The sequence below is a fragment of the Cavia porcellus genome, unplaced genomic scaffold, assembly GCF_034190915.1.
Source record: "Cavia porcellus strain 051 isolate PalLab524CR breed Dunkin Hartley unplaced genomic scaffold, mCavPor4.1 scaffold_49, whole genome shotgun sequence".
NCBI lineage: Eukaryota > Metazoa > Chordata > Mammalia > Rodentia > Caviidae > Cavia > Cavia porcellus.
Genome location: NW_026947532.1, coordinates 2,808,942 through 2,832,675, shown reverse-complemented (window position 1 = coordinate 2,832,675; position 23,734 = coordinate 2,808,942). Strand labels below are relative to the sequence as shown.

Genomic DNA, 23,734 nt, shown 5'->3' with positions numbered 1-23,734 from the left:
CAGCATCTGAAAAGACTTCTTCTTTTCAGGATGACACATTAAAAGGCCAATGATCCTGAAAAGCAGGGTCTCTTTTTGCCTTTCTCTGTCACCCTCCCCCCACCTCCCCAGCTGTCCCCCGAGCCTGGCCGCCCTTGTGCAGGGTGAAGCCCTGAATCTGGGTGGGGCCTGCAGGGTGGCACAGGGCGCCGTGGCCATGCTGGAGGCTCTGGTGCCTGATGGTGCAGAGGCTTGTGGGGCCCAACCTGAGGGGCCTTGGGCCTGGGTGGCCTCTGGCCGACCACTGTCCCTACCACTAAAGGAGGCTGTGCAGCTGAGGACCTGGGGTGTCTGCAGAGAGGTGACCCTCTAGTCCACCAGCTCCCAAAAGGAGCACACTTGATACTTATACTTGGCTCATGGTGGATTCTCACTGGATGACCTTTTGGGGCTTTCTGAGTGACACTGTGACCAGAGCACCAGGCGGCCTCCACAGTGCTGGCTTCACGCCGCCCCTCACCTCTGTGCCCATCCCCTACCTCGGCCTGCTGTGCCCCCGGCTCCTTGCTCCGGGCTCTCCTCAGCGCCAGCTTCCAGGCTGGGCCACAGCCCCTTGCCTGCTCCACACCCACCGGAGCCTCTTGTCCCCTCTCCTGGCCCATGCTGCTCCCAGCACACAGTGCCCACCAGGCTGAGGTCAGAGCTCTGGGATGAGGAGTCAGCCCTGTGCCACAGCCCAGGAGCGGGCAGCCATCTGCCCTGAGTCACACGCTTGGCCCCATCGGCTCCCCGTGCTGCCCTAGGGGGTGGTGAGGCCTCAGGGACAAGGCTGGCTTGGATTTTGGAGGTGGCCTCCAGCCCTGGCTTCTGAACCAGACACAGGACACCCCATAACTGGTCATGTCCATGCCACCTGCCTCTGCTCCCAGGTGGGCGGTAACCTACACAGGTGCCCTGTGGCCTGGGAGCAGCCCTCCCTGGGAAAGGGGCCTGGCCTCTCACCTGTTCCCAGCAGTGTTTGAGCTTGTGCTTGTGCATGGTCGTGACCTTGGCCCCTGCTCCATAAATACCTGAGGCATGGGGGAAGGCCAGCAGAGGTGATGCTCAGAATGGGGCGAGTGCTGCTGGCCATCGTGGGCCTGGCCTGCTGCTTGGCAGTGGCCGGTGCCGCCAAGGTAAGAGGAGCCCTGCAGAGTCCTGAGGCTGTAGCCAGGCCTGGCCCTCTCACAGTGTCCATTAAAACAGATCTGGGAACTGCGGGGCCAGGGACTAGAGGAGCGGGGACAGTGTATCACAGCAGAGAGAGGGAGCTGAGCTGGACCCCAGAGCGAGCCCATGCACGCCCTGGGCACTGAGCTGCACAGGCCCTGCCCAGCTCCTGCTGTCCATGTGAGGCCCAAACAGCTCCCAGCTGGATTTGAATTCAGAGCCAGAGAAAGCAATTTGTGGTACTGATAGCACCTGCGTGACACTGAGCAGTTACACTAACAAGTCTGCTGCTGGTCTGGGATCCAAACGTGCCCAGGTCCTCTTGAAATTTCTTTGCCATGTCCGGAGAGGCTACCTAAGGCCTCCTGACAATCTCGACTTGTCCCCGTTTTACAGAAGAAAGTGTGCATCCAGGAAGGACAGCTATTTGCTTAATATCACAGGGTGGCACTTCTGTTCCCAAATTGGAAGCCCACATCTGGTCTAATCCACTGCTGGTCTGGCTCCTGCTGCAGCCTCCATTCCACAGTCTCCCTAGAGGGAATGAACCCCAACTTCTGCATGCAGGGCTCCGCTCTGGGTTGGGGTGAGGAGGCTGCCATGCAGGTGCCTTAGGGTGAGGAACGAACCACAGATCTCCAGAATCCCAGCGAGTGGCAGGAAAAAGCACAGCTCTGCGCCCCGAGCCTGCCTGGAAGCACTTGGGGTCCGCAGTCCCTCACTGGGCTGCTCTTGGCCTGATCTCTCTTTACCCCTCCACTTGCCCTCATGGGGTCTGGGACCCCACTTCCGGCCAGGCCCTGCTCCCCACCCCTTTCTGCCTCTGGATGTGAGGCCACCAGTCCTGGGCTTCTGTGGTGGCGGGAGGTATAACTCTTTCCTGGGGAGCTTTTTGGTATAAATTCCTTGGCCCCCACCCTGAGGCCCTCAGCTCAATCTCCACCACACAGCCGCTTCTTGGAGATCCCCTCCCAGTCCTTCAGGCACTGACCTGGCTCTCTGCCCCTTCCCAGTGGCCCTGGGGACAGGAACAAGGAAGCCTGGAAGTCGGTGTTGCCCAAGGCACCTGGCAGTTTTCTCTGGCTCCTTTCTCTCCAGTTCCCACCTATCCTACTGTCCCTCCCAGGTGACAGAGGTCCATCAGCCTGGTCTTAGAGGGCTGCTGGGGCATGGCTGGGTCCAGGAGTGCAGGCCACCCTGCTTTTCCCAAACTAGGGCCCGGCACAGGTGAGAGCCAGGCAGCAGGAGGGGGTGAGGGAAGAAGAGAAGGAGGAGGCGGAAGGGCTGCTCCTCGGGCAGCACATAGCTGTGGAGGAAACATTTTGTAGACTCTGGGAGACCCTGCTGGGTCCCACCTTACACATGGGGAAACTGAGGCTCTGTGTGGGAGGTAGGCAACCATAGCTGGAGCCCGAGCTACAGCTGAGCTGCATGGGAACATGGGTGGTACAGCACCCTAGTCCCACAGAGCCTGACACCCGTGGGTGGGGTGTGGGCCCAGAGAGGCGGCCCCTCTGCCACCCTGGACACTCGGCCAGCTGGCCTTGTCTCCTCCTCTGAAAGGGCCCGAAAGGACCCGGGCATCCTGGACCTGCTCCGGTCACCACTCAGGATTCAGGCTGCCCAGGACACGGCTGCCTGACCCTGCCATGTCTCCCCAAAGCTGGGCGTCGTGTACACAGAAGGAGGATTTGTGGAAGGTGTCAACAAGAGACTCAGCCTCTTGGGTGGTGACTCCGTGGACATCTTCAAGGGCATACCCTTTGCTACTGCCAAGACCCTGGAGAACCCAGAGCGTCACCCTGGCTGGCAAGGTGAGGACACACAGGGCTGCTGGGTGCCCCTCGGTGGGTGGTGAGGGCAGCTGCACCCTCACACTATCTGCTCCTGCTCCCCTCAGGGACCCTGCAGGCCACAGACTACAAGAAGCGATGCCTACAAGCCACTATCACACAGTCCAGCACCTACGGGGAGGAAGACTGCCTCTACCTCAACATCTGGGTCCCCCAGGGCAGGAAGCAAGGTCTGGCCCTGCACCCAGTAGGAATCCCCAGGCCAGAGCCGTGGCCCTGCACTGGGTGTTGGGAGGGGGCTGCCAAGCAGCAAATCCCTGCAATCGGTTCACAGGCCAGGGTAGGGGGCTCTACCATTTGTCCCTTGGCGGGGGAAGGGTGCCCACTGCACAGGGCACCGACGGAGGACTGACTGGGAGATACGGGCCAGGCATCTGGAGTCATCACTGTCCCGCTCCCCCCCTCAGTCTCCGAGAATCTGCCCGTGATGGTCTGGATCTACGGTGGGGCCTTCCTCATGGGGGCTGCCCAAGGGGCCAACTTCCTCAGCAACTACCTGTACGACGGGGAGGAGCTCGCCACCCGCGGCAACGTCATCGTGGTCACCTTCAACTACCGTGTTGGCCCCCTGGGCTTCCTCAGCACCGGGGACGCCAACCTTCCAGGTCTGCTGGGTGCTCTGGGGCGGGGACAGCCAGTGTCATTGGCACCACGGTGTGCGGGGGCCACAGGTCGTCACGCCCAGCACCCTGCAGCCCCTCCAGGGCCTGGATGACAGCTCCCCCCACTCTACCTCCAGGGAACTATGGCCTTCGGGATCAGCACATGGCCATCGCCTGGGTGAAGAGGAACATCGCGGCCTTCGGGGGGGACCCTGACAACATCACCATCTTTGGGGAGTCAGCTGGAGGTGCCAGCGTCTCTCTGCAGGTCTGGGTGCCCCAGAGGGGATCCTTGACCCCAAAGTTTGGGAAGAGCAGGGGAAGAGGGAGGCAGGAGAGCAGGTCAGGGGACGGGCTGGGGTGTGCTCAGCCTGGGAATGGCTAAGTGACAGGCTCCTGGCTGTCACAGACCCTGTCTCCCTACAACAAAGGCCTCATCAGGAGAGCTATCAGCCAGAGCGGTGTGGGGCTTAGCCCCTGGGCCATCCAGCACAACCCCCTCTTCTGGGCCCAAAAGGTAAGTCTGGGAGGCCAGGGGTGGTTGGTGAGGGGTTTCTGATGGACACCCCAGTGGGGCTCTCTCGTTCCCATCCTCTGTCCTCACCTGGGAGCCATCCTGAGCTCTCTGACCTCACCCAACATGCTGCCTTTGCCCCTGCTCCAGATTGCCAAGAAGGTGGGCTGCCCTGAGGACGACACTGCCGCAATGGCCAGCTGTCTGAAGGCTACTGACCCCCGGTCCCTGACCTTGGCTTACAGATTGCCCTTGGTGACCCAGGAATGTGAGTAGGGGCTTTCAGGTGGGGCCCTAAGGGGTGCAGGAGTGAGCGGGCTCCTGCTGGGGGGAGCCAAGCGCGTACAGAAGAGAGGAGCATGCTGCCAGGGCCCTGGCCCCCACAAGTCTCTGCTGGCTCCCAGAGGAGACCTTGCCCTGAAAGAGGGGCCCCTCTTTCTCCATCAGCCACCTCTGGGGCTGCCAGGTCTTCCCAGCTCTTAAATTCAGTGAGAGGAGAGGAAGGGGAGGGAGCAGATGACGCTGAAGCCAGGGCACAGACTGGCCCCTAGAGCAGTGTGCTTTCCTAGGGGGCCATGAGGTGCCATCTGGACACATTTAGAATGTTCCCAGGGGGGAAGAGGGCACTGGCATTGGGCAGAGTACAGCTCAACAGCCCACACTGGGGGACAGTCCCACCCCATGCAGGACTCTCTGGTTGTGAGTCCTCGTGCTGGGCTTGAGAAACTACATGGGGAGCAAAGGAGGAAGATGAACTCCAGATACGTGGGGAGGCAGGATGCGCTGCGGGTGTGGGAACCTGCTCCCCCTTGCCCCCAGACCCTGTGGTGCACTACCTGGGCTTTATCCCTGTCATCGACGGAGACTTCATCCCCGACGAACCACTCAACCTGTTTGCCAACGCTGCTGACATCGACTACCTAGTGGGCACCAACAGCATGGATGGCCACCTCTTTGCCACTGTTGACATGCCGGCCATCGACAAGTCCCACAAATCTGTCACAGCGTAAGCAGTGACCCAGGACTCAAGGGCAGCACCTGTGGGGCACAGCTGGGAAGAAGCAGCCTGGGGAGTCTGCCTTGAAGGCAGGAGACATGGGGAGAGGAGGGAGGTCCAGGCAGGTGGTGCTGTGCTGGGGGCGGATATGCACATGGCCTCCTGCTGGCTCTAGAGCAGAGTCTAGTCCTGCCTGGTCCCTGCAGGGAGGACTTCTACTGGCTGGTCAGTGGGCTCACTGTCAGCAAGGGGCTGGATGGCGCCAGGGCCGCCTTTAAAATCTACACTGAGTCTTGGGCTCAGGATCCGTCCCAGGAGACCAAGAAGAAGACGGTGGTGGACCTGGAGACCGACATCCTCTTTCTGATGCCCACGGAGACAGCCCTGGCTCAGCACAGCGCCAATGCCAAGTGAGGGTCTGAGGAGAGGGTGGTTTCTTGGGGGCGGTGTCCTGGACACTGCACTGGCCAGCTGTGCCAGGCCAAGCAATGAACGGAGCCTGAGCGTCCCATGGTCAAGGCAGGAAGGGAGGCAGATGAGGGCCCCTGTCCTGTCCAGGGAAAGGAGGCGTGCAAACGCACCTGGAGGACAGAGAGCTTAGGGACACCAAGTCTCGGGAGGAAGGTGCCTGCCCGTGGTCGCTTGGCAGCTGGGAGGCTAGAGGGGGACCAGCGTTTGTATGTCTGAGGTCAGGAAACGAGTGAGATTACAGCATCTGGGGGGTTTGCCGCCCCCTCCCCCCACCCTGACCCGCTTTCCTGCTCCAGGTGTAGGAGGCCCCATTTCCCTGTGAGTCTTGGTGGGGACCCCCAGGCCTTTCCCTGCTCCCCAGCCTCCCTACGGGTCCATCTGTGGCGGGGCAGCCTTGGGGGAGTCAGCTCCAGCCCCGGCCCTGTCTCCTCCTGTCAGGAGTGCCAGGACCTACGCCTACCTCTTCTCTGTGCCCTCCCGGATGCCCATCTATCCCAAGTGGGTGGGGGCCGACCACGCTGATGATCTGCAGTACATCTTCGGAAAGCCCTTCGCCACCCCGCTGGGCTACCGGGCTCAAGACAGGACTGTGTCCAAGGCCATGATTGCCTACTGGACCAACTTTGCCAGAAGTGGGTAAGGAGTGGACTCAATCCGGGCCAAGGGCAGCACGTTGGAGGACCCCACCATGGTGGCCTGTGTCCTGGTCCCTGTTTTCATGTACCAGCGGGGGCAGCAGTGTGTGTTCTTTGCCTCCCTGACTTTAGCATCTGCCTCTGTCTGTGAGGGCCGGAGACGCAGACTGGGCCCCAAGACCATGAGCTGCTCAGCTAGGGCTGGGTGATGACCCAGGCGGCTCAGAGGTCTGATGGCCATGCAGAGAGCAGGCTGCAAGTCCCCAGGTTCCTAGGGCCCTCTGCCCCCACCCAGCCAGTTCTCACTGTGTGCAGGGACCCCAACACGGGCCTCTCTTCGGTGCCCACACGCTGGTACCCCTACACCATGGAGAATGGCAACTACCTGGAGATCAACAAGAATCTGAACAGCAACTCCATGAAGCAGCACCTGAGGACCCAGTTTCTGCGCTTCTGGGCCCTGACCTACCAGGCGCTGCCCACGGTGGCTGAAGGGGCCATCCTTGTGCCCCCTGTATATGACCCTGAAGCTGTGCCTGTGCCCCCCGCAGATGACTCTGAAGTTGTCCCCGAGGCCCCTGCAGACGATTCCCTGGCACCTCAGATGCCTGCAGCCATTGGCTTCTAGTGTCTATGCATCTGTCCCTAAGGGGTCCCCAGCCTGGGTCCCCAGGGCCACCTCCTCTCCTGAGCACCTCCTGAATAAAACTCCATCTCTCTCATCTGGCCTCTGTCATCCTTCAGTGAGCCTAGGGGTAGGGGAGGCTGTGGCCTTCTGGCCAAGGATGGTGACCCTTCTAGGCACAGAGCACCCAGTGCAGCCCGAAACCCTTTTATCCACGGTGCAGGGCCAATAGGGCAGTTAAGCTGAATACAGTGGTTTCAGTTTAGAAGAAACTCATTCATCCTGTGACACAATCGCAGAGGGCTCATTCACTCTGTGACACAATCGCAGAGGGCCCGGTGGCCCTGCTGTGACACCCATGCCACTGACTGGCCACCACAGCCACAGATCACCTGTGCTAGTGACAGGTGCTTGGCCTGATACTGCCTGAGGCCTAGGTCAGTCTCCAGCCTCCTCAGCCTGTCCTCAGCTTAGAGTAGAGGAGGAGCCAGGTCCAGTGCCGTGGAGGGCGGGGTCTTCTGCTGGCAGGAATTCGTGCTGTGGTCCTGGCAGCCCCGAAGCCCTGAGCCTTATTCAGAGGTACTAGAGTGGCCTCCGGGGACCTGGTCACGAAGTCCATAGAACGTGAAGCAGAGGGAAATGAGCTCGAGGCAGGGCGCTTATGCCAAGGCCCCTGCAGCCTTAGTGGCTGTATCTCAGGTCCTCAGGGACAGGGCACCAGCAGGGATTCCCACAGGGCTCCATCTAAAGGACAGGGAGGCCACGGCTCCTACAGGGACAGGGACAGAGACGGCGGAGAAGCTGGTGCTCTTTCCTGGCCTTCTCCTCTCCTCACTGCGTGTCTCATCTCTCTGCAGTTTTCCTTACTTAGGGCCGAATCCCTAACTATTACTTGGAATCTTCAGGTCCCTCATTGGTAATCAAGAGACCCGAGCGCGCAGGGCTCCTCTGCTCACAAGGTGGTGGCAGGCAGCTGCTGCCTTGGGTCAGGACATGCTTGTTGCAAACGTTATTTTTAAAAAACTGTAATAAAGTACACATAATGTAGATGAGTACACGCCCCTGATCCCAGCCCCTGGAGAGGCTGAGCTAAGCTACTGCAAGGTCAGGGCCAGTTCAGGAAATTCAGTGAGACCTCACTTCAAAATACAATTTAAAAAAGGACTAGAAGCTGGGCATGGTGCTGCACCATAAAATCCCTGCCCTCTGGGATGCATGGGATTTGAGCTCAGCTACAGCAACTTAAGGACTTAAGAGACCTTTATTTCAAAATAAAAACTGAAAAAAGTTTGGGGAGAGAGAGCTCAAGGGTAAAGAGCTTGCCTAGCTTGTTCAAGCTCCCTGGGGCGCGCTCTCTCTCTCTCACTCTCTCTCTCTCTCTCTCTCTCTCTCTCTCTCTCTCTCTCTCTCTCTCACACACACACACACACACACACACACACACACACACACAGATATCGGGGGAGGGAGTGAGGGGATAGGGAGAGAAAACAAAATCCCCCAAAACAAATAACACATTTATGCTAATTTAACTATTTTTTAGACCTAAGTTAATCATATCCAGGCTTTAGGCAACCATCTCCACTAATCTTTTTCATTTTTATCGGTACTGGGGATTGAGCTCACGAGCGCCTGCTTGCAAGGCAGTGCTTATGCCGCTGAGCTAAATCCCCAGCCCCTCCACTATTCTTAAGACTTTTCCATTATCCCAAAGAGAACCTCTGTCCTTTAATACAAATTCCCTTTCCTCCTTTCTGTCTCTAGGAATCTGAGATGTTGCTTGTCAGAGGAAACGTAACATCTGTAACTAGCCCACTGTATGACACGCACGATGACCCTCTTCCTTGAGGCTCATTCCACATTTTACCGTGTGGCTGGCATCCCTGACTTGCCCATCTTTTCTCTTGTGAAGGGAGAAGTGATTTCCCACTTCGATTTCAAATTCTGGTTGTGTCCTTCTCTCAGCCTTTGTGTGGTTGGACCTTTCACAGAGGCAGCTTCGGAGGTGACTGATTCTCTCCACTGCATTTCTATCCTCCAGCTCTGCTATTATTTCCTTCCTTCTGGGCTCTGTTGAGTGGAAGGTTCTTGTAGGCGTGTCCTTGTCTAACTCTACAGCACTGCTCATTCTGTGTCCCCATAGATCTTCTGTGAGGCAAGATCTTGCTATGCAGTTCAGGCTGCCCTCAAACATGCCTGCCTCCTGCCTCAGCCTCCTGAGGGCTGGGTGTGCACTACCAACCACATCTGACGTGTCCATTATCGGAAGTGAGGTATGGAGGTCTCCAATGATACATTTCTCCCTTAGATGTTGGTGATTTTTGCATCATAGGTGTGCCTGTTTACCATTGTATCTCCTTGAAGAATTTAACTTCTAACAAAATACACTGACCTTGCTTGTCTTTTGCTAGCCTTTTGTTTTTTTGCGGGGGGGGGGGGGAACCAGGGCTCAAACTCATAACCTTGCACTTGCCAGGCAGGTGCGCCACTGAGCTAAGTCCCCGGCCCTTGCAATGTATCTTTGTATTCAAAGTGAATCTCTTTGAATACGATCATGGAGCTTTTCTCTTTAAATACATTTTGTTAGTCATATCCTTTTTTTTCTTTACTAGGAATTGAACTCAGGACCTTGTACTTCCCAAGCAGGCACTGTACTGCTGAGCTATAGCCCTGGCCCCTTATGCTTTTAAAAATCTTTTGGCACTGGAGATTGCATCAAAGGCCTTCACGCCAAGATACATCCTTACAACTTCTTTGTTTTTTGAGACAGGGTCTTGCTAAATTGCTCAAGTTACAATCTTCCTGCCTCAGCCTCCCAGAGTGGTAAGATTACAGACGTGTACCACCACACCTCAAAAATCTTGGCTTTTAAATTGGAGAGCTTACCCCATATATATACTCACAGCAATTACTGAGATGGAAGGCCTAAGCTCTGCTAGCCTCTGTTGTTTCCTGTGTGTCAGACATGTCTTTCGCACCGTTGTTGACTGTAAGTCTACGGTCTGGGCTTCCTCGGAGAGTTTCTGCCGAATTCTGCTATTTATTTGTTCCTGTGGGTCTGGCCCACTTCCTCTGCATGCTTTGTAACTTTTTGGGAACTGAATGCTGAGAATTACAGTACAGATGCTTGGAAATCACAGCGTGGCTCCTGAACGCCGGCTTCTGCCACCTGCGAGAGGCCCATGGTGCAGGCTCCCACAGCCCTTCCGTGCACAGGCTGTGCGCCTGCTGTGGTCGCTGGATTTTCTGCTCTATCGCCCAGCGATTCAACAGTGGAGCTCTAGCAGTGCCTCCCTTTGCTGAGCGGTCTGCTGAGGTTTAAGACACCTGCAGCCTGCATTGCCTGTTCTCAAGGATCACCTATGAGGCTGCTTCCACAACAGCCTGGGCTCCCTACGCCGCTACCTTCTGTCGCAAAGATACCCAAATTCCAGAGCACCTGTCGGCTTTCATCTCAGGAGCTCTGCGCACCCGCTCAGCGCGCCACCCGGTGTAACCTCGCCCACAGGCTGGAGGATTCCCTCGTTGAGGTAGCTCTCGGAAGGTGCAGCCCTCCCAGTGTAAACAGGATCCCACGAGAGTCTGCATTTCCGCATGAAACCATGTTACTGATGCTACTGCAGGAAAGCTAAGCCCAAAGCCACGCTGACCAGGCCATAGTAGAAACGAGGTTTTAATATAATATTCAAGTCTAGCATTTTCTATTTACAACAAATAAATATTGCCCCGCCCCAATCAGTAAACATTTTTTCTTTCTTTCTATACAAATATTCAGTTGCCCTCCGCCTCCCCCAGGTCCCCTCGGTTTCCTCGACCCCATCTTGTGTGGCCTTGCCCAGCCCGGATGCAGTGAATGGCACTTGGAGTGACATGAGGTGCGACACCCACGGGGCTTCCTTGCTCACGGGGAGAAGCGCACAGTCGGTGAGAGCCTCTCTCTCTGCTCGGCCCCGATGATGGACTCTTTGGTGCAGCCTGAGAAAGGCCCGAGTGGTGAGAGGAGGGGCTGGGACCCCGGGAAGGTCGCAGCCCAGTGCCCGTGGGCAGGAGGAGAGAACCGCAGTGGTCAGACCCGCTGGTTGTGTGGGTGCCCTGGGGTGCCAGGGGCACAGATGGCAGTGACCCGCACCTGGGAAGGTGTCAGGGAAGTGGATGGAGGGTGGCGCCCAGGGGCAGGCCTGGGTACCACGCCCACCGGCCGTCCTCCTTGACGAGGTCAGCTAGGCCTCTGGTTCCAGAGAGCAGAAGGCACCTAAGGCAGCGAGTGGTCCACGGAGGCCAGGTCAGCCTGTCAGATGACAGGTGTCAATCCCGGCGGCAGGAGAGGTTCAGGTGAAACTGGAGATGGAGGTGGCCTGGGCTGGCAGGTGGGCAGAAGGTACCTGCTTGGCCTTGGTCACTCTGGGCTGTAAGCGCTGAGCCACTGGCCAGCCAGACCCTGAGGAGAGGTCCTCAGAAGATGCCCTTGGCAATCTTGAGTCCTTTCTGTTTCATGCGAGGGAGGGTGGAGCTGGCCCCATGCTTGACCTTCGCTGCCCCCTTGCTGAAGGCCCGCTTCTTCAGGATGAAGTCGTAGTTGGCAGCAGAGTTCATGGCGTAGAACACGTTGGCATTTTCGGGGATCTTCAGCTCTGGTGGTAGAGGGACAGAGGAGGGTCAGGGGTGTTCCCGGGGCCCCCACAGGATACCCTCACCACTTGAGAGCGTCCCCCAGGAGGACAGGCCTGGACCAGGACTGGCCCAAGAGCCCTCCAAGCAGCTCCAGACAGCCAGCGACCCCTCCCAAAGCTCCTGCCAAGGGCAGACTGTACAGGCGCTGATAAAGCTCAGACTCTTCTTAGGGAGACAAGAGCCAAGGTCCACCCCTGTAAGCGGCCCGCTGATCTGGAGAAACACAGGCTGAGATGCTAGCCAATGAGGTAAAATGAAACTTCATGCTTGCAGTGTTTAGTGTTGCACTGACTTTGCAGGCCTAAAGCTGGGAGTCTGATCATCTATTCAGACAACAGAAGGTAAATTAGCATATACGGGGCTCTCCTTTTGAGGGTGGTGGCCACTGTTAATTCCCTATTATCTTGTTTCAAAGTCCAGTATCATTTCCGTTGTTTTGTTTGGCTGGGTTTTATTCCTTTTTATTTTGTTTGATTTTGTTGTATCTGATGGCATGAGCAGCTATTTCAAAGATAACAAGATAGAGTAGCCATTTTGGACTTACTCGTTTTGAAATCTCGAATTGCATTCATCGTTTTGTTTTTATTGGTTCTATTCTGTTCTGTTTTGTTTGATTTCACTATGTCTGAAGGTATGGGCAGCTATTCTGGAGACAATACGAGGCATTATGGTAGCCATTGTTGATTTCCTATTATCTTGTTTTGAAACCCTGGGTCACTTACACTGGCTTGTTTTGATTGGCTTTATTCTGCTTCATTTTGCTTGGTTTGATTCTCTTTAAAGTAGAATCAAAAAGAAAGAAAAAGAAAGAGAGAGAGAAAGAGAGAAAGAGAGAAAGAGAGAAAGAGAGAGAGAGAGAGAGAGAGAGAGAGAGAGAGAGATGCGGAGCCCAGAGCAGCCCAGCTCAGCCTGGCACCGGCAGGGCCCCTCTGTGCTGCCCATGCCCTGCCCTTGCTGGTTCCGACACCGGCTGGGCAGGCCTCACCTTGCCTTGCTGTGCTGTCAGGGCCCAGGCGGCCTCACACCCCGAGGGCTCCAGGGACCAAGCAAGCCCTTCCTCTGGGCCCTTTCCCATCCAACAGCCAAGAGCCTACTCTCAGCTAAGGCTGGACTCGCTGGCTCTAACTAGTCCTGGGTGGCTGGGCCTAAATGTGGTACACGGGGCCACAGCTGTCCTGACCTGAAGTCCAGTTTCTCTCTTGGCCAGCACGCAGCCCGTGTAGGGGCCAATGGGCCAGGCCTGTCTACAGCAAGACTTCTCTTCTTCTGCCCTGCTGATCTCAGCTTTGCAATGCCTGTTCATGTGCCAGGAAGGTGCAGCGGCAGCAAGGGGACCTGGGGGCTAACCCAGGGCAGCTCACAGGTGCGCCGTGCCCACCTTCCCCCGGCTGCTGTGTTTTCTGAGCCCGGGGACCTGGATTCGGGTTGGGAGCAGTGCTGGGCCTGGCCCCTGCCCTCGCCATGACTCACTACGGTCATCAGAAATGATCTGCACCAGCTCGTAGTCCTCGGGCTCGTCCTCGTCCAGGTTGTGTTTGTCCATGGCCTTGCGGATGACGGTAGGAGCCTTATCCTGGCTGGTCACCTGGGTCAGGACATGGACAGGCCATCAGGCATGGGGCCTGGAGGTTCCCTAGGGCACATTGGCCAGAGATGACACGGAGCCACCTCTCCTCAAGTGTCCAGGGGCCTTGCTGCCTGGCCTCTGAAGTGGCCTCCGCAGGACAAGCAGGCTCTTCCCTGGCTTCCCCAGCCCCATTTTCCCACAGTGGCCTTTCCTCCCAGGCCAAGACCCAGGCCATCTTGGCCAGTCGCTGGCCCTCAAACACAATGGGATCTTGAGGCTGGGATCAGATGGCCTCTGGGTCAACCCCAAGGGAGGAGAAGCTGGCTGGCTGGTCAGTGGCTCTCTTGGTCCCCAGCCTGTTCTTCCCTGGAGGCTGCAGCAGTGTGGGTGGACAAGCTAGACCCCCAGGCACCTAGACCCTGATGCCCAGAGCATATGTGGGGCCCAGACACGAGGCCATGCAGGTGAGTGCAGCCCATGGCTGTGCTGGCCGCAGTGAGTCATGCAGGGTGGGGTTTGTGGAGTTACAAGCGGCTTATCTGAAGCAGAGCCCCAGGGGAGCAGGATTCCTCTGCCCATGCCCACACACACTCCATGAGCAGATCCTGGCAGCTCTGTGCTCCAGGGTTGCCCAGACTGTAAGAGTCCTGGGCACACCACAGCCACCAGTGCAGGGACTCCTGCACTGTGTCCCTCTGTGAGAAAGTCAGGTGCTTTCTGTGCAGCCCAAGCTCTGAACGTGCTCTGACTTCCTGACCTTGCCCTCCAAGCCCCCTGACCTGCAGCTCCTGCCCTCCTGGGGGCTGGGCACATGCCCTGCCTCCCCACTGGGAGCCGCCCGCTGTCCTCTTCTTCCCTGTCCACCGTGAGCCAGCTGGATGCTCACCAGGATGCTCTTGTACATGTTGCCGTTGTCCACGTCCAGGCTCACGCGGATGATACAGCAGTCGCCCACCTGCTGGTTGTAGAGCGGCAGCGAGGAGCTGTAGCTGCAGACCCCCGAGACAGAGCGCTTGTGAGTGCGCGTGGCGGCCACAGGCGTGGTGGAGGCTGAGGATGAGGACGTGCTACTGGAGGCCGAGCTGATGCCAGAGGTCTCTGGGGAGGACTGTGAGGCCGACTCCCAGAACTGCAGGGGACGGAGGTGTCAGCGGAGCTGGGGTGCTGGGGCCCAGCTGGCTGCCAGCTCTCTGCCTCCGTGTCCACCTCCTTGTGTGGACACGGGAGGAGGGGAGGGGCGCGGTAGGCCGTCCGTCACCTTCTTTTCCTGGCCATCCGGGGACTCGGGGACAAAGCTCATGTTGATCTCCTCCACGTCAGAGCTGGAGGAGCCGGCCGAGTGCACACTGAGGGCGTCGGCAATGTCCCCGCTGCTGAGGTAGGGGCCGCACCTGAGCTGATCACAGGACTTGGAGTGGGAGCTGCTGCTGGTACTGAGCTCGGTGCTGGGGGCCTGGCGGCTGGACAGAAGGGCGGGTGGATGTGAGGGACGTCCCAAGGTACGGAGCCATGCTGCCTCCCAGGGCCTTCTGTGCAGCAGGTTGGGTGTGGGGTCAGGCGTGGGGACTCCAGCCCTGGCTGCCGAGATCACTTCCTAGCACCCAATCAGGGTGGAGGAACCGAAGCTGGGGTGCCGTGGGCAGGGCCCAGTCTGCCCATGTGGCTCCTGAGCCCACCTGGGGCAGCCCCGAAGCATCTCCAGCCCCTGCCTGCCCGGTGGGGCACTCACTCGCTCCAGCGCTTGACAATGGCAGTGCTCTTCTTGGACTTGAGGGTGTTGCTGGCCGACTCGGACGGGGGCTCTAGCTCACACGACAGGCTGTAGCTATGGCAGGGGTGGTGTGAAGCTGGTGGGAGCCACACGTGTCCCTCCCAGGGCCCCTCCAAAAGCCAGAGCCCAGCCACCGCCACCACGATCAGGCACGGCCCACCCTGGCTGTGCCTGGTCCTCTCCGCCTCACCTCTCCCCTGCCCCACCTCACCTCTCCGCCTCGCTGAGCCGGTCCAGGGCCCGGAACCAGGCCCGGAAGCGCTCCTCAGGTGCAATGCTGTAGTTGTTGCAGGCTGACTGCAGCAGCTTGATCTGGGCAATGACTTCGAACTCCTGGGGCAGAGGTGAGGATGGGGGTGAGGGGCCTGGGCGGATGCCAGCTGGCAGGCCAGGGGCAGTGTCTGGGTCTGTGCTCTGGGCCCAGCCCACACGGCAGGCTCCTCCTCACTGTTCTCACAGCTGGGTCAGAAGCCTGTCCAGGAAGCTGTGTGGGGTCCTAATTTGTCCCCACCTCCCTGGGTTGGCTGCTCTAGGCACGAGACCTCCCCATAACCAACAGGGCACGTGGAGCCCAATGTCCTCTGAGGCAGGACCCCCGCCTGTGAGGGCAGTGGCTGCTCACCTTCCTCCTCTTCTCGAAGTTGATCAGTCGCCCCTAGAAGGCAGAGGGTGGTGGCCATCAGGAGTTGCCCTTCCACCCTTGAGGCCACCTGTCACAGGCTGCACTGCCAGCTGTGCCCACCAGGAGGCAGGGTGCACTCACACCAGGACTAGGGCAGGGACGGGGACAGAGGCTCTTGAACCTACTTGCCTGCCCTGCCTGCCCTATCTGTGACAATAGAGAGACTGAAGCCTCAAGTGAGATGGTCCCACTGGATCACCAAGAGCCTCCTAGACTTGGGAGTGTCCAGCTCCACTCTGCAGCCCACGGCCATTAACCCAAGAGGCCCTGTGACAACTCTAATGTTGGGCAGCTCCGGGGGTCCCCAGGTAAGAGGGATACAGGGCTCAGCCACAAGGCTCCCCAGGTGTGGAGGCCCTGGGATCATTGAGGGGCCCTCCCTCCCTCCCAGGCCTCAGGACCCAGCCCTCTGGGCAGTCCCACCACGGCCCCAGCCCGGCTCACTCACATACAGATAGTCTTTCATGGCAGTGTCCAGCATCACCAGGTCAGTGAGGAAAGTGCCCAGATAGGGAATGGTGCCCTGGATGACACCCTAGGGGTGGCACCGGATGGAAGGTGGGAAGTGAGGCACAGGGTCCCCGCCCCTCTGGGCTTGTCATCCTGGCCTCCCCCTCTGTGCTGCCCGGGCAGTGTGACTACCCCAATTCTGGTTCCCCTCCTGGACCCCATGGTCCCCATGCTGTCTCTGGTCACCTTCCAGGTTGGCATCTGGCAGGTCCCCCAAAGTACTCTGACCCCTGCCTGCACCCCTCCCCCAAGGGCTGTGCCAGGCCGTGTCTTCATCCCTCCACAGTGCCAGCTGGCCAGGAGGGGGAGCCTCAGGCAGGGAAGCCCCTCTTCCCTAGGCCTGATGGTCACTCACCGTCTCCTTTGGCCGCCTCTGAGCTCTCCTGGGGTTCATCTCCAGGGTGGCAAACTTGGAGGTCCCCTCCTGCCAGTGATGATGACAGGTCAGTGAGGCCGCCCCACTCCGTCCCTCCAGTGCCCCAACTTTGACCTTGAGGACTGATTCCCAGGCCCCCACAGCCCTCCAGGGTCACTCAGACCTGGCCTGGCCTCCTTGCAGCAGGAACCAGACTCCCCGCTGCCTGGCAGGCTCAGGCCTCAGGGTCGAATTCCTGCTCTGGCTCCTGTCCTGCAGTCTCCCTTGGACCTTGTGTCCTGCTACGACGTCAGCACCCAGACTGCTTGGTCCACTATCCTCCAGGAGACTGAGGCCCAGAGAGGGTGGCAATTTGCCCAGGGCACCACAGGGACCCAGAGGGCAGACCTTCAGCCTCACCAACCTTTCAATGGGGGGTGGTGGTGGTGCCAGGACGCCCAGCCAAGCAGAGCCACAGGAGGGCAGGGACAAGGTGCCTGTGTCCTGAGAGGGACCCTTGGCAGATCCGGATGTTTCCTGCCCCCACAGAGCCTCCTACCATGTTCCCCCATGGGTAACTCTGCCCTCACCCATCAGAACCAGGAATTCCCAAGCCACCTCACTGCCCAGCACAGCGAGAGTGGGGGTGGGGGTGGGAACTGCATTTTCTATCTGTGGATGCTTCTGGGGTGGGTCAATGAGGACCACTGAGAGGTCACCTGTCCCCGGTACCTCTGAGCCACCCAAGCACCTGCCATGGCATGGAGGCTCCTGGGACCTGTTAACATTCTCCACTGTCAGCAGAGGGGGAGCTGCACAGCACACCCACTTCTGCCTCCTGGGTCTGCATCTCTGGTCCCCCAGGTGGCCAGCTGGGCCCTGTGGCCCCCCTGTGGCCCCTCAAGTTCCCATCCCAGGAAGCCTCTTCCCTTGGCAGTACTGTGCATGCAGCGAGGAGCAGGGCTCTGGCTCTGTGGGGGCAGCATGGGCTGGCAGGGTATGGGGGGAGGCAACCATACCCCCTCCATCCACCCAGTGAGTCTGGAGGATGCTAAGTCACATCAAGAAGCCACACACCTGCGAATCCCACCGGCTCACGCATTCCCCTAGAACAACCAGCTGCTCTTACTACGTCCAGAGAGTAGGGGCCTCCTGTACCCCAAACTGCCCCATCTCATCTGCTCAAGGGCCAAACACATCCCTCTTCCTTTACTCTAGGGAAGCAAGGGGCCTGGAATTCTGCAGAGACCCTTTTAGGCAGGAACCAGAGCTCCATCGTCCTCCCTGTGTCCCGCTCCCCAGGGCCCCCCTGACCTTGATGAGCAGCTCTCGGCTCAGAGAGTAATTGTTCTCGTCAGAGAAAATCTCAGACAGCTTCTGGAATATTCGGATGCTGTCCCTGTGGAAGAGGCAGCAAGAGGGCGCCTGTCAGGAGGGGCATGGAGAGGTGCAGGTGCAAAGCCAGGCTCCTTTGCGACGGAACTACCTGCCCGGGTGGTTTGCAACCAGGCTCTGCGGGTGAGGGAGGGGACCCTGACCCCACCCCTACTTCTGCTAAAAACTTCCAAGTCTCCTTTGGGGAAGTCGGGTGCTGAGGCAGATCTACCGCCACCTCTACCCTGTGGCCCTGCTCTTGGGGTTTGTGGCCTGGGGCCCTCTGTAGGGGCATGGACACCCACCTGGAGACATCTTCCCATGTCTTCTTCAGGCGGTGGATGGCATTGCTTTGCAGGGCAGACAGGATGGCGTAGAGGGAGGAGAAGTTCTTCAGGACCCGGCACTCCTGTGGAGGGATCTCTGAGTCAGGCTGGGGCTCACACTGTCCCCACCCTGCCCGGCTCCTAAGGAGACAATGCCTGGGGGGACACTGCAGGGTGGGTGAGGGACCCGGGGTGAGAGAGAGCAGGGTTTCAGCTCAACCCAAGGGACTGGCACCGGGAGGCAGTGAGCCCCTGACAGTGGGTGTGGGCAGTGTGGACCTGGGCAGGAGCCGCCTGAGGTCTGTGCAGGGGTTCTGACCTCAGGCCTCATCGGAGAGCAGGGTAAGGGAAAAGCGGAAGAGGGTGCCAGGCCCCTCTGGCCACATACCCTGGCCACCTCGATCCAGTGCTCCACCACCCGGGCCCTGTCTGGGGCCTTGGTGTTCCGGTCCCCGAGGCAGGTGGTGATCACACAGTTGGCCACGTTGTTGAACTGGGCAACGGTGGCACGGATGGTGGGAGCCAGGTGCTCCTTGCCCTTCTTGTCCCGTTGGGACCAGATGGAGCCCAGGCAGTGGTAGGGCACCACCTTCTTGAACAGCTCCTGAAGAAGAGGGTCAGTGTCACCCGGCCCTGCCACAGACCACAGTTTTCTGGGCCAGGACTGCATCCTAGCGGTCAGGGCTGAAGCTCAGAAGCTGAGGATGCAGCTGGAACCTTATGGGACTCACTGGGTTTTGTTCCCCATGTGCAGGAGTGACCTGGGGGAAACGATGGCAGGAGGACGAGTGTGGCGTTTCCCCTGCCCGATGTGGGTCCAAGCACAGGACACGGCTCCCACCCGCACAGGCCAGGGCACACCTCCTGCCCGCTGCTCAGGGCTGTGCACACGCGTTTGGCATGTACTACCTCTCAGGGCCCGGCAGGGCATCTACTGTGGACTCTAGTACACATCAGGTGTCCACTGAGGTTGGTGAGGCCCCCAGGTGCACCCCTCCCCATCAAGCCTGCCTGCCTAGCCTATCTGTCTGCTCCTGAACCCTCCTGGCCACTCCCTGGGGATGCAGGGACAGACCAGAGTCTACTGCCCTGGGGTGAGTCCAGGCCTCGAGGCTCAGAAACTCACCCAGGCCACACAGAGTGCGATGGTGCAGCTGGAGTCAGGCAGGGAATGTCGAGTGGGGGGTGGGGGGGAGCCGGGCGCACTCACCGCATCCATCAGTGTGAACTGCTCTGCCACCAGGTCGGGAGGGAACACCAGAACTTGCGGCTTCTCCCGGCTCAGTCCATTCTCTGTGGCCACTGGTGGAGGAGGCCAGGGCTGCTCAAGGGCTGGCCCAGGCCCCGGGACCGGCTCCAGCTCGAGAGTCTGAGACAGAGTGGGCTCCAGCTCTGTGATGGCCACTGCTGCAGGCTGGAGCTCGGGCAATGGCTCTTGCTCCAGGGCAGGGGCTGGAGCTGCCTCTGGCTCGGGAGGTGATGCTGGCTCCAGCTGTGGGCCCGACGCTGGCGCTGCTATAGGAGTGGACGTCAGAAGCGGGACCGGGGCGGGCTCCAATTCTGCGGCTGGCTTTAGAGTGAGCACCGTAGCTGGTGACAAAGCTGCGAGACAAAAGATGCTCAGTGTGACTGCCTCACACTAAGCTATTCTGGCCGCTGACCCCCAATAGGACCTCTCTGTCCGGACAGCAGTCCACCACCCGACCAGTCCAAGGCCCAGCACAGACCCCTTTTCCTATTCTCTCAGGGACCCACCCCATGCCTCCTCACCCTCAGGCTCAGTCTCGCTGGGCTCCATATCCTCCAGCTGGGCCAGGAGAAGGTGTGCACGGCGCTCCAGGTCTGAGCCAGGCATGTTGAGCTGCACATAGGCCACCAGCTGCTTGAGGCAGGGGAAGTCTGGAGGCTGGCAGAAATCCTCCGAGTACTGGTCCAGCCAGGTGCCCAGGATGGAGGAGATGGCGCTGAGGGCGGAAAGGCAGGTAGCAGTCAGAGGTCTGGCCTCCCCTGCTGTGGGGCTGAGCTCCTGGGTTTCCCCCTGTCAGGGTTTCAGGGAGCCCTGGGGCCGGCCAGCTCTCCCCTTGCTTAACTCTCCCCCCACTCCCACGCTGCTCCTGGGCCCTGGCTGGGTCAGTGATGCCTCGGGCTGCCGCACTGTTCCCTGGACACATATGGGCCTTGTCTTCCCGTGGACACTGCTCCTGAAGGGTGCCACTGCCCTGCAGCAACCAGGGGAGCAGATTGTTCCCCACGATGTGGTGGGGCTGGGATGGATTTTGAGCCCAGCTCGGAGCTGCAGCCTCTGCTCTACTCCTGGGGTGCCTGGGACCCCACCCACCACTCATTTCCTTCCTCCTGCGGGCAAAGTACCAGACCTCCACCCTCCCAGAAAATCACAGGGGTGGGGGCTGGCGTGTGCCCCACTCCCCTGAGCCCCAAATGCCCACGAGGAGCCTCCCCTCTTAGGCCAAAGCTCACTTACTTTCTGAGTTGGTCCTGCGGCCCGCCGTCCTCGCTGGAGTAGGGGAGAATGCAGCCATATCTAGAGGAGGCCGTGAGGGCGTCACATCTACCGTACCTGCTTACGACGACGTCCAGTGTTACTGGGTGACCCCCGAAGGAAAGGGGGCCAGGGCAGCAGGGAGGGCCCTGCCTCCCTCACTGGATTACACGCTGCCTGGCAAGGCGCCTGCATGGCCAGTGCTTCCTACTGCACCGTTAGCCCCTTCCCAGCCATCTCAGCAGGCCACAGGCTCTGCAGTCCACCCCCCAGTTCTTGAGTGGGCTAGCACAGGGATGGGGTGTCCTAGTGAAAACTGGGGTCTCCTTCTTGAATGGGGACACTGCTTTGCCTGAGGCCTCAGGCGCTTCCAGGGCCTTTTCCGCTTGGTCCTTATGATACCCTTTGCAGAGGAGGGGCATTCAAGCAGTCTAGGTTCCCAGAGCAAACTGGGGCTCAGAGGGGTGCAAGGCCTTCCTAGCCCCAGAGAGGAACTGGTGAGTCCCCCCACCTGCCCGGCCCCCTCTGGAGGTGGGTGTGCACCTTTTGAAGAGCAGGTCCAGCACCTGCTGGGTGGTGGTGAAGGCGCGGTAGGTGCACAAGAAGACAGTGACATAGGAAAGGTCGCTGCCCTGGAAGGCGGGCACCAGGTGCTCTACCAGCTTCTCCAGCGTGCCTGCCTTCACGGTCCGTACCTTGCAGGTCTCGTAGAGGTTCAGGGCTGACTCATTCTCGCACTGGGGGCGGGGGACAGTAGGAAAGGGACACGGCGTCAGCACAGCCCACCTCCAGCAGGGTCAAGCTCAGCTCACAGCTCCCAAGCCCTGAGTGGCTTGCGGTTAGAGGGGGGACACTGAATCCAGGAGGAAAAGGTCTCGGGGCCACATCTGTAGCCACAGCTATTTGGAAAGCTGAGGTGGGAGGACATGAGTTATGAGTTTAAGGCCAGTCCGGGCCATCTGGAAAGACTGCTTTCAAATGAAGTAAAAAGCGGTGAGGACCCAGCTCAGCGGAACAGTGCTTGCCTGGCCTGCATCTGGCCCCAGGTCATTTCCAGTACCACAAAGGGACGGTCCTGTGACGGAACCTCAGATAACAGCACTATCCCAGGGATTCTGAACAAACACCCCATTCCAGAGATGAGAAAACAGAGGCTGAAATGGGCACAGATGGGGTTGGGTCCAACAGCAGTATCAGCTGCAGCATCACCTCCCTTCTGGAACATTGCAGGGCTGAGTCATCCCCAGCCTCTGACCCATAGGGGCCCCGGGATGAAGAATGGCTGACTGCACGTGATCACTGGTGAGGCTGGCAGACTGCACGGCAGGACCAGTAGCTGACGCCTATGATGTGTGGGAGTGGGGATGAACCGGGAACACCCTCGACCTAAGGTGAATCGTGTCCCCACTCCTATTCGGGTGGCCCTTGCACTTGGCCAGGTGTGGGTGGGACTGGATCCAGAGTCCACTGGGATGGGCGGTCCTGGGAAGGAGGCCAGGAGGTGGATTGGCTGTGGGCTGTACTCACCCCGAGCCAGCGCTGGCCCTTGCTTGCCCCGTGCTGCAGCTGCACCTTGCGCAGGGAGATGGAGTAGATGACCCCGTTGATCAGTTCCTCGCCGATCTCCTGCGTGGAGCTCTGCAACGACAATGCCCAGAGTAGCCATCAGGGGATGACCCTGTACGAGCTTCTGGTGCCTGAGGGCAGCAGCTGCACAGACCTCCAGCCCTGGGTGAAACGGGAGTACTGGGGCAGATGCCGACCTCCTCACCCCCATCCTGGCTAACCTCCTCACCCCCATCCTCTTTGTCCGGCCTGCGTCCCCAGATGACCTGGCCCTGGAGCCAGCATCACAAGGCTGGGGCAGGTCCGGGGCATCCCAGACTGCCACATTCTAGGCCACTTCCTTCCCCTTCTGCTCATTCATGCCCTGTGCTGCTTGGGCAACTGAGGGTTTCCCAGCGCCCGTTCCTCCTCATGTGAGAGGGGACAGATATGAATGGTGGCAGCACTGAGGTTTCGCAGAACCCCGTTGGGGCCTTGGCGGAGACAGGAAGAGGTCACCTGGCCACTCCTGAGGCCCCAGGGTGGAAAGGCAAGGCCCTTCTTTTAGGAGGCTGGGGGGGGTCCCCTGTGTAGGCTTGGCCTGGGCTGAGACACCAAGGGCGGCAAGGCCGCTGAGCTCCGGCCATCCAGGGAAGGGGTGTGTTCAAGATGGTGAGGCGGCTGGCGGCAAAGATGAGGACGTGAGTCTAGGGAGGAACTGGGCATGTGAGCCCAGCACAGGGCCACCGGTGGAGCAGCTCGGCCAGCACTGGGACATGTGGTGTCCCCCACCACTTGAGGGTGTGGCTTCCAGGGGGCCCAGGTGGAGGTGCTGCCTTAGCCTGGCTCCCTCACCTCCGCCCACCCCCAGAGGGCTCTGGGAGGCTCCCAGCCAGGCCATCTTCGGGAAATGTATTTCCTGTCACCAAGTGTGGATATCACACTGAGCTCCCAAACTCCGCCTCCTCTGGAGACAGGGCCAGCTCCATTTCTTGGAAGCTAGCTGGGGAACCTGTAGACACTGCCACACCCCCAAAGCAGGCCACAAGGAGGAAGGGTGACCTCCCCGCTGGAGGGGGAGTTTCCCTCCAGTCTCAGGAATCCGAAACAGCAGCTCTCCTGCCCCTGTGGGCAAACGGTCTTGAGGTAGCCTGGAGGCTGGGAGGTGTGCCCCCTCAACTCTGCCACCTCCCAGGCTCTTACAGGTCCAGGCCTGGCTGCCAGGGCCTCTTCCCTTCACAGGGGCTTCAGCCACATCAAGCCCAGCTGGGCCTTTAGCACCCCAGTTGCTGCAGCAGTCCTGGGGCTCATGTAGGGGACACCTGCCACAGGGCACTGGACTTGAATCCCTAGGAAGCCCAGCGTGGTGCCAGCTCCCAGCAGGGCACTGTTAGCCCTGGTCAGGCCACCACAGGAGGAGCCGGGTGCAGGCGGCCTGGGCCATCCCTGAGCAGGTCTATGCAGGGAGTCATGGCCCTAGGCAGGCGGCAGCCCAGCAGCTGGCCAGGACTGTGCTTGGGTGTCATGTGATCCCTGTGCCCTTCCCCC

The 23,734-nt window shown here is 59.5% G+C and overlaps 2 protein-coding genes across 8 annotated transcripts in view; one reads left to right on the top strand and one right to left on the bottom strand.

Annotated features, from left to right (window-relative positions):
- Positions 1–1,066: 1,066 nt before the first annotated feature.
- Cel (carboxyl ester lipase) lies at positions 1,067–6,982 on the top strand. Its single transcript, XM_003470747.2, has 11 exons — positions 1,067–1,154; positions 2,852–3,002; positions 3,089–3,211; positions 3,449–3,646; positions 3,781–3,911; positions 4,053–4,160; positions 4,308–4,425; positions 4,977–5,163; positions 5,361–5,564; positions 6,064–6,261; positions 6,576–6,982. The coding sequence occupies exons 1-11, from the start codon at positions 1,080–1,082 to the stop codon at positions 6,886–6,888; spliced, it is 1,806 nt and encodes a 601-aa protein (XP_003470795.2). The 5' UTR covers positions 1,067–1,079; the 3' UTR covers positions 6,889–6,982.
- Positions 6,983–10,542: 3,560 nt separating this feature from the next.
- The window catches only part of Ralgds (ral guanine nucleotide dissociation stimulator), a 38,316-nt gene continuing 25,124 nt past the window's right edge, over positions 10,543–23,734 (bottom strand). For 5 of the 7 annotated variants that reach the window (XM_005003938.4, XM_013153497.3, XM_063244124.1 and 2 more), the window contains exons 2-18: positions 22,169–22,279; positions 21,185–21,378; positions 20,624–20,719; positions 19,912–20,105; positions 19,352–19,743; positions 18,530–18,745; positions 18,121–18,224; positions 17,756–17,840; positions 16,442–16,510; positions 16,025–16,111; positions 15,517–15,549; positions 15,106–15,227; positions 14,853–14,948; positions 14,382–14,583; positions 14,010–14,252; positions 13,027–13,141; positions 10,543–11,516 (exon numbers count right to left, since the gene is read on the bottom strand). In XM_005003938.4, coding sequence (XP_005003995.1) covers positions 11,338–11,516; positions 13,027–13,141; positions 14,010–14,252; positions 14,382–14,583; positions 14,853–14,948; positions 15,106–15,227; positions 15,517–15,549; positions 16,025–16,111; positions 16,442–16,510; positions 17,756–17,840; positions 18,121–18,224; positions 18,530–18,745; positions 19,352–19,743; positions 19,912–20,105; positions 20,624–20,719; positions 21,185–21,378; positions 22,169–22,279 — 2,538 coding nt within the window. In that variant the 3' untranslated portion in view covers positions 10,543–11,337. The remainder of the gene's footprint in view (positions 11,517–13,026; positions 13,142–14,009; positions 14,253–14,381; positions 14,584–14,852; positions 14,949–15,105; positions 15,228–15,516; positions 15,550–16,024; positions 16,112–16,441; positions 16,511–17,755; positions 17,841–18,120; positions 18,225–18,529; positions 18,746–19,351; positions 19,744–19,911; positions 20,106–20,623; positions 20,720–21,184; positions 21,379–22,168; positions 22,280–23,734) is intronic. The other 2 variants (XM_063244125.1, XM_003470741.5) reach the window with 1 other exon arrangement.

What these genes read in the sequence shown, in the direction of transcription:
- Cel (XM_003470747.2), top strand. Translation starts at nt 1,080, where the DNA reads ATGCTCAGAATGGGGCGAGTGCTGCTGGCCATCGTGGGCCTGGCCTGC. An exon ending in CCCCCAGGGCAGGAAGCAAG is followed by an intron (nt 3,212 to 3,448) that starts GTCTGGCCCTGC and finishes TCCCCCCCTCAG; the next exon opens with TCTCCGAGAATCTGCCCGTG. An exon ending in TCCCACAAATCTGTCACAGC is followed by an intron (nt 5,164 to 5,360) that starts GTAAGCAGTGAC and finishes TGGTCCCTGCAG; the next exon opens with GGAGGACTTCTACTGGCTGG.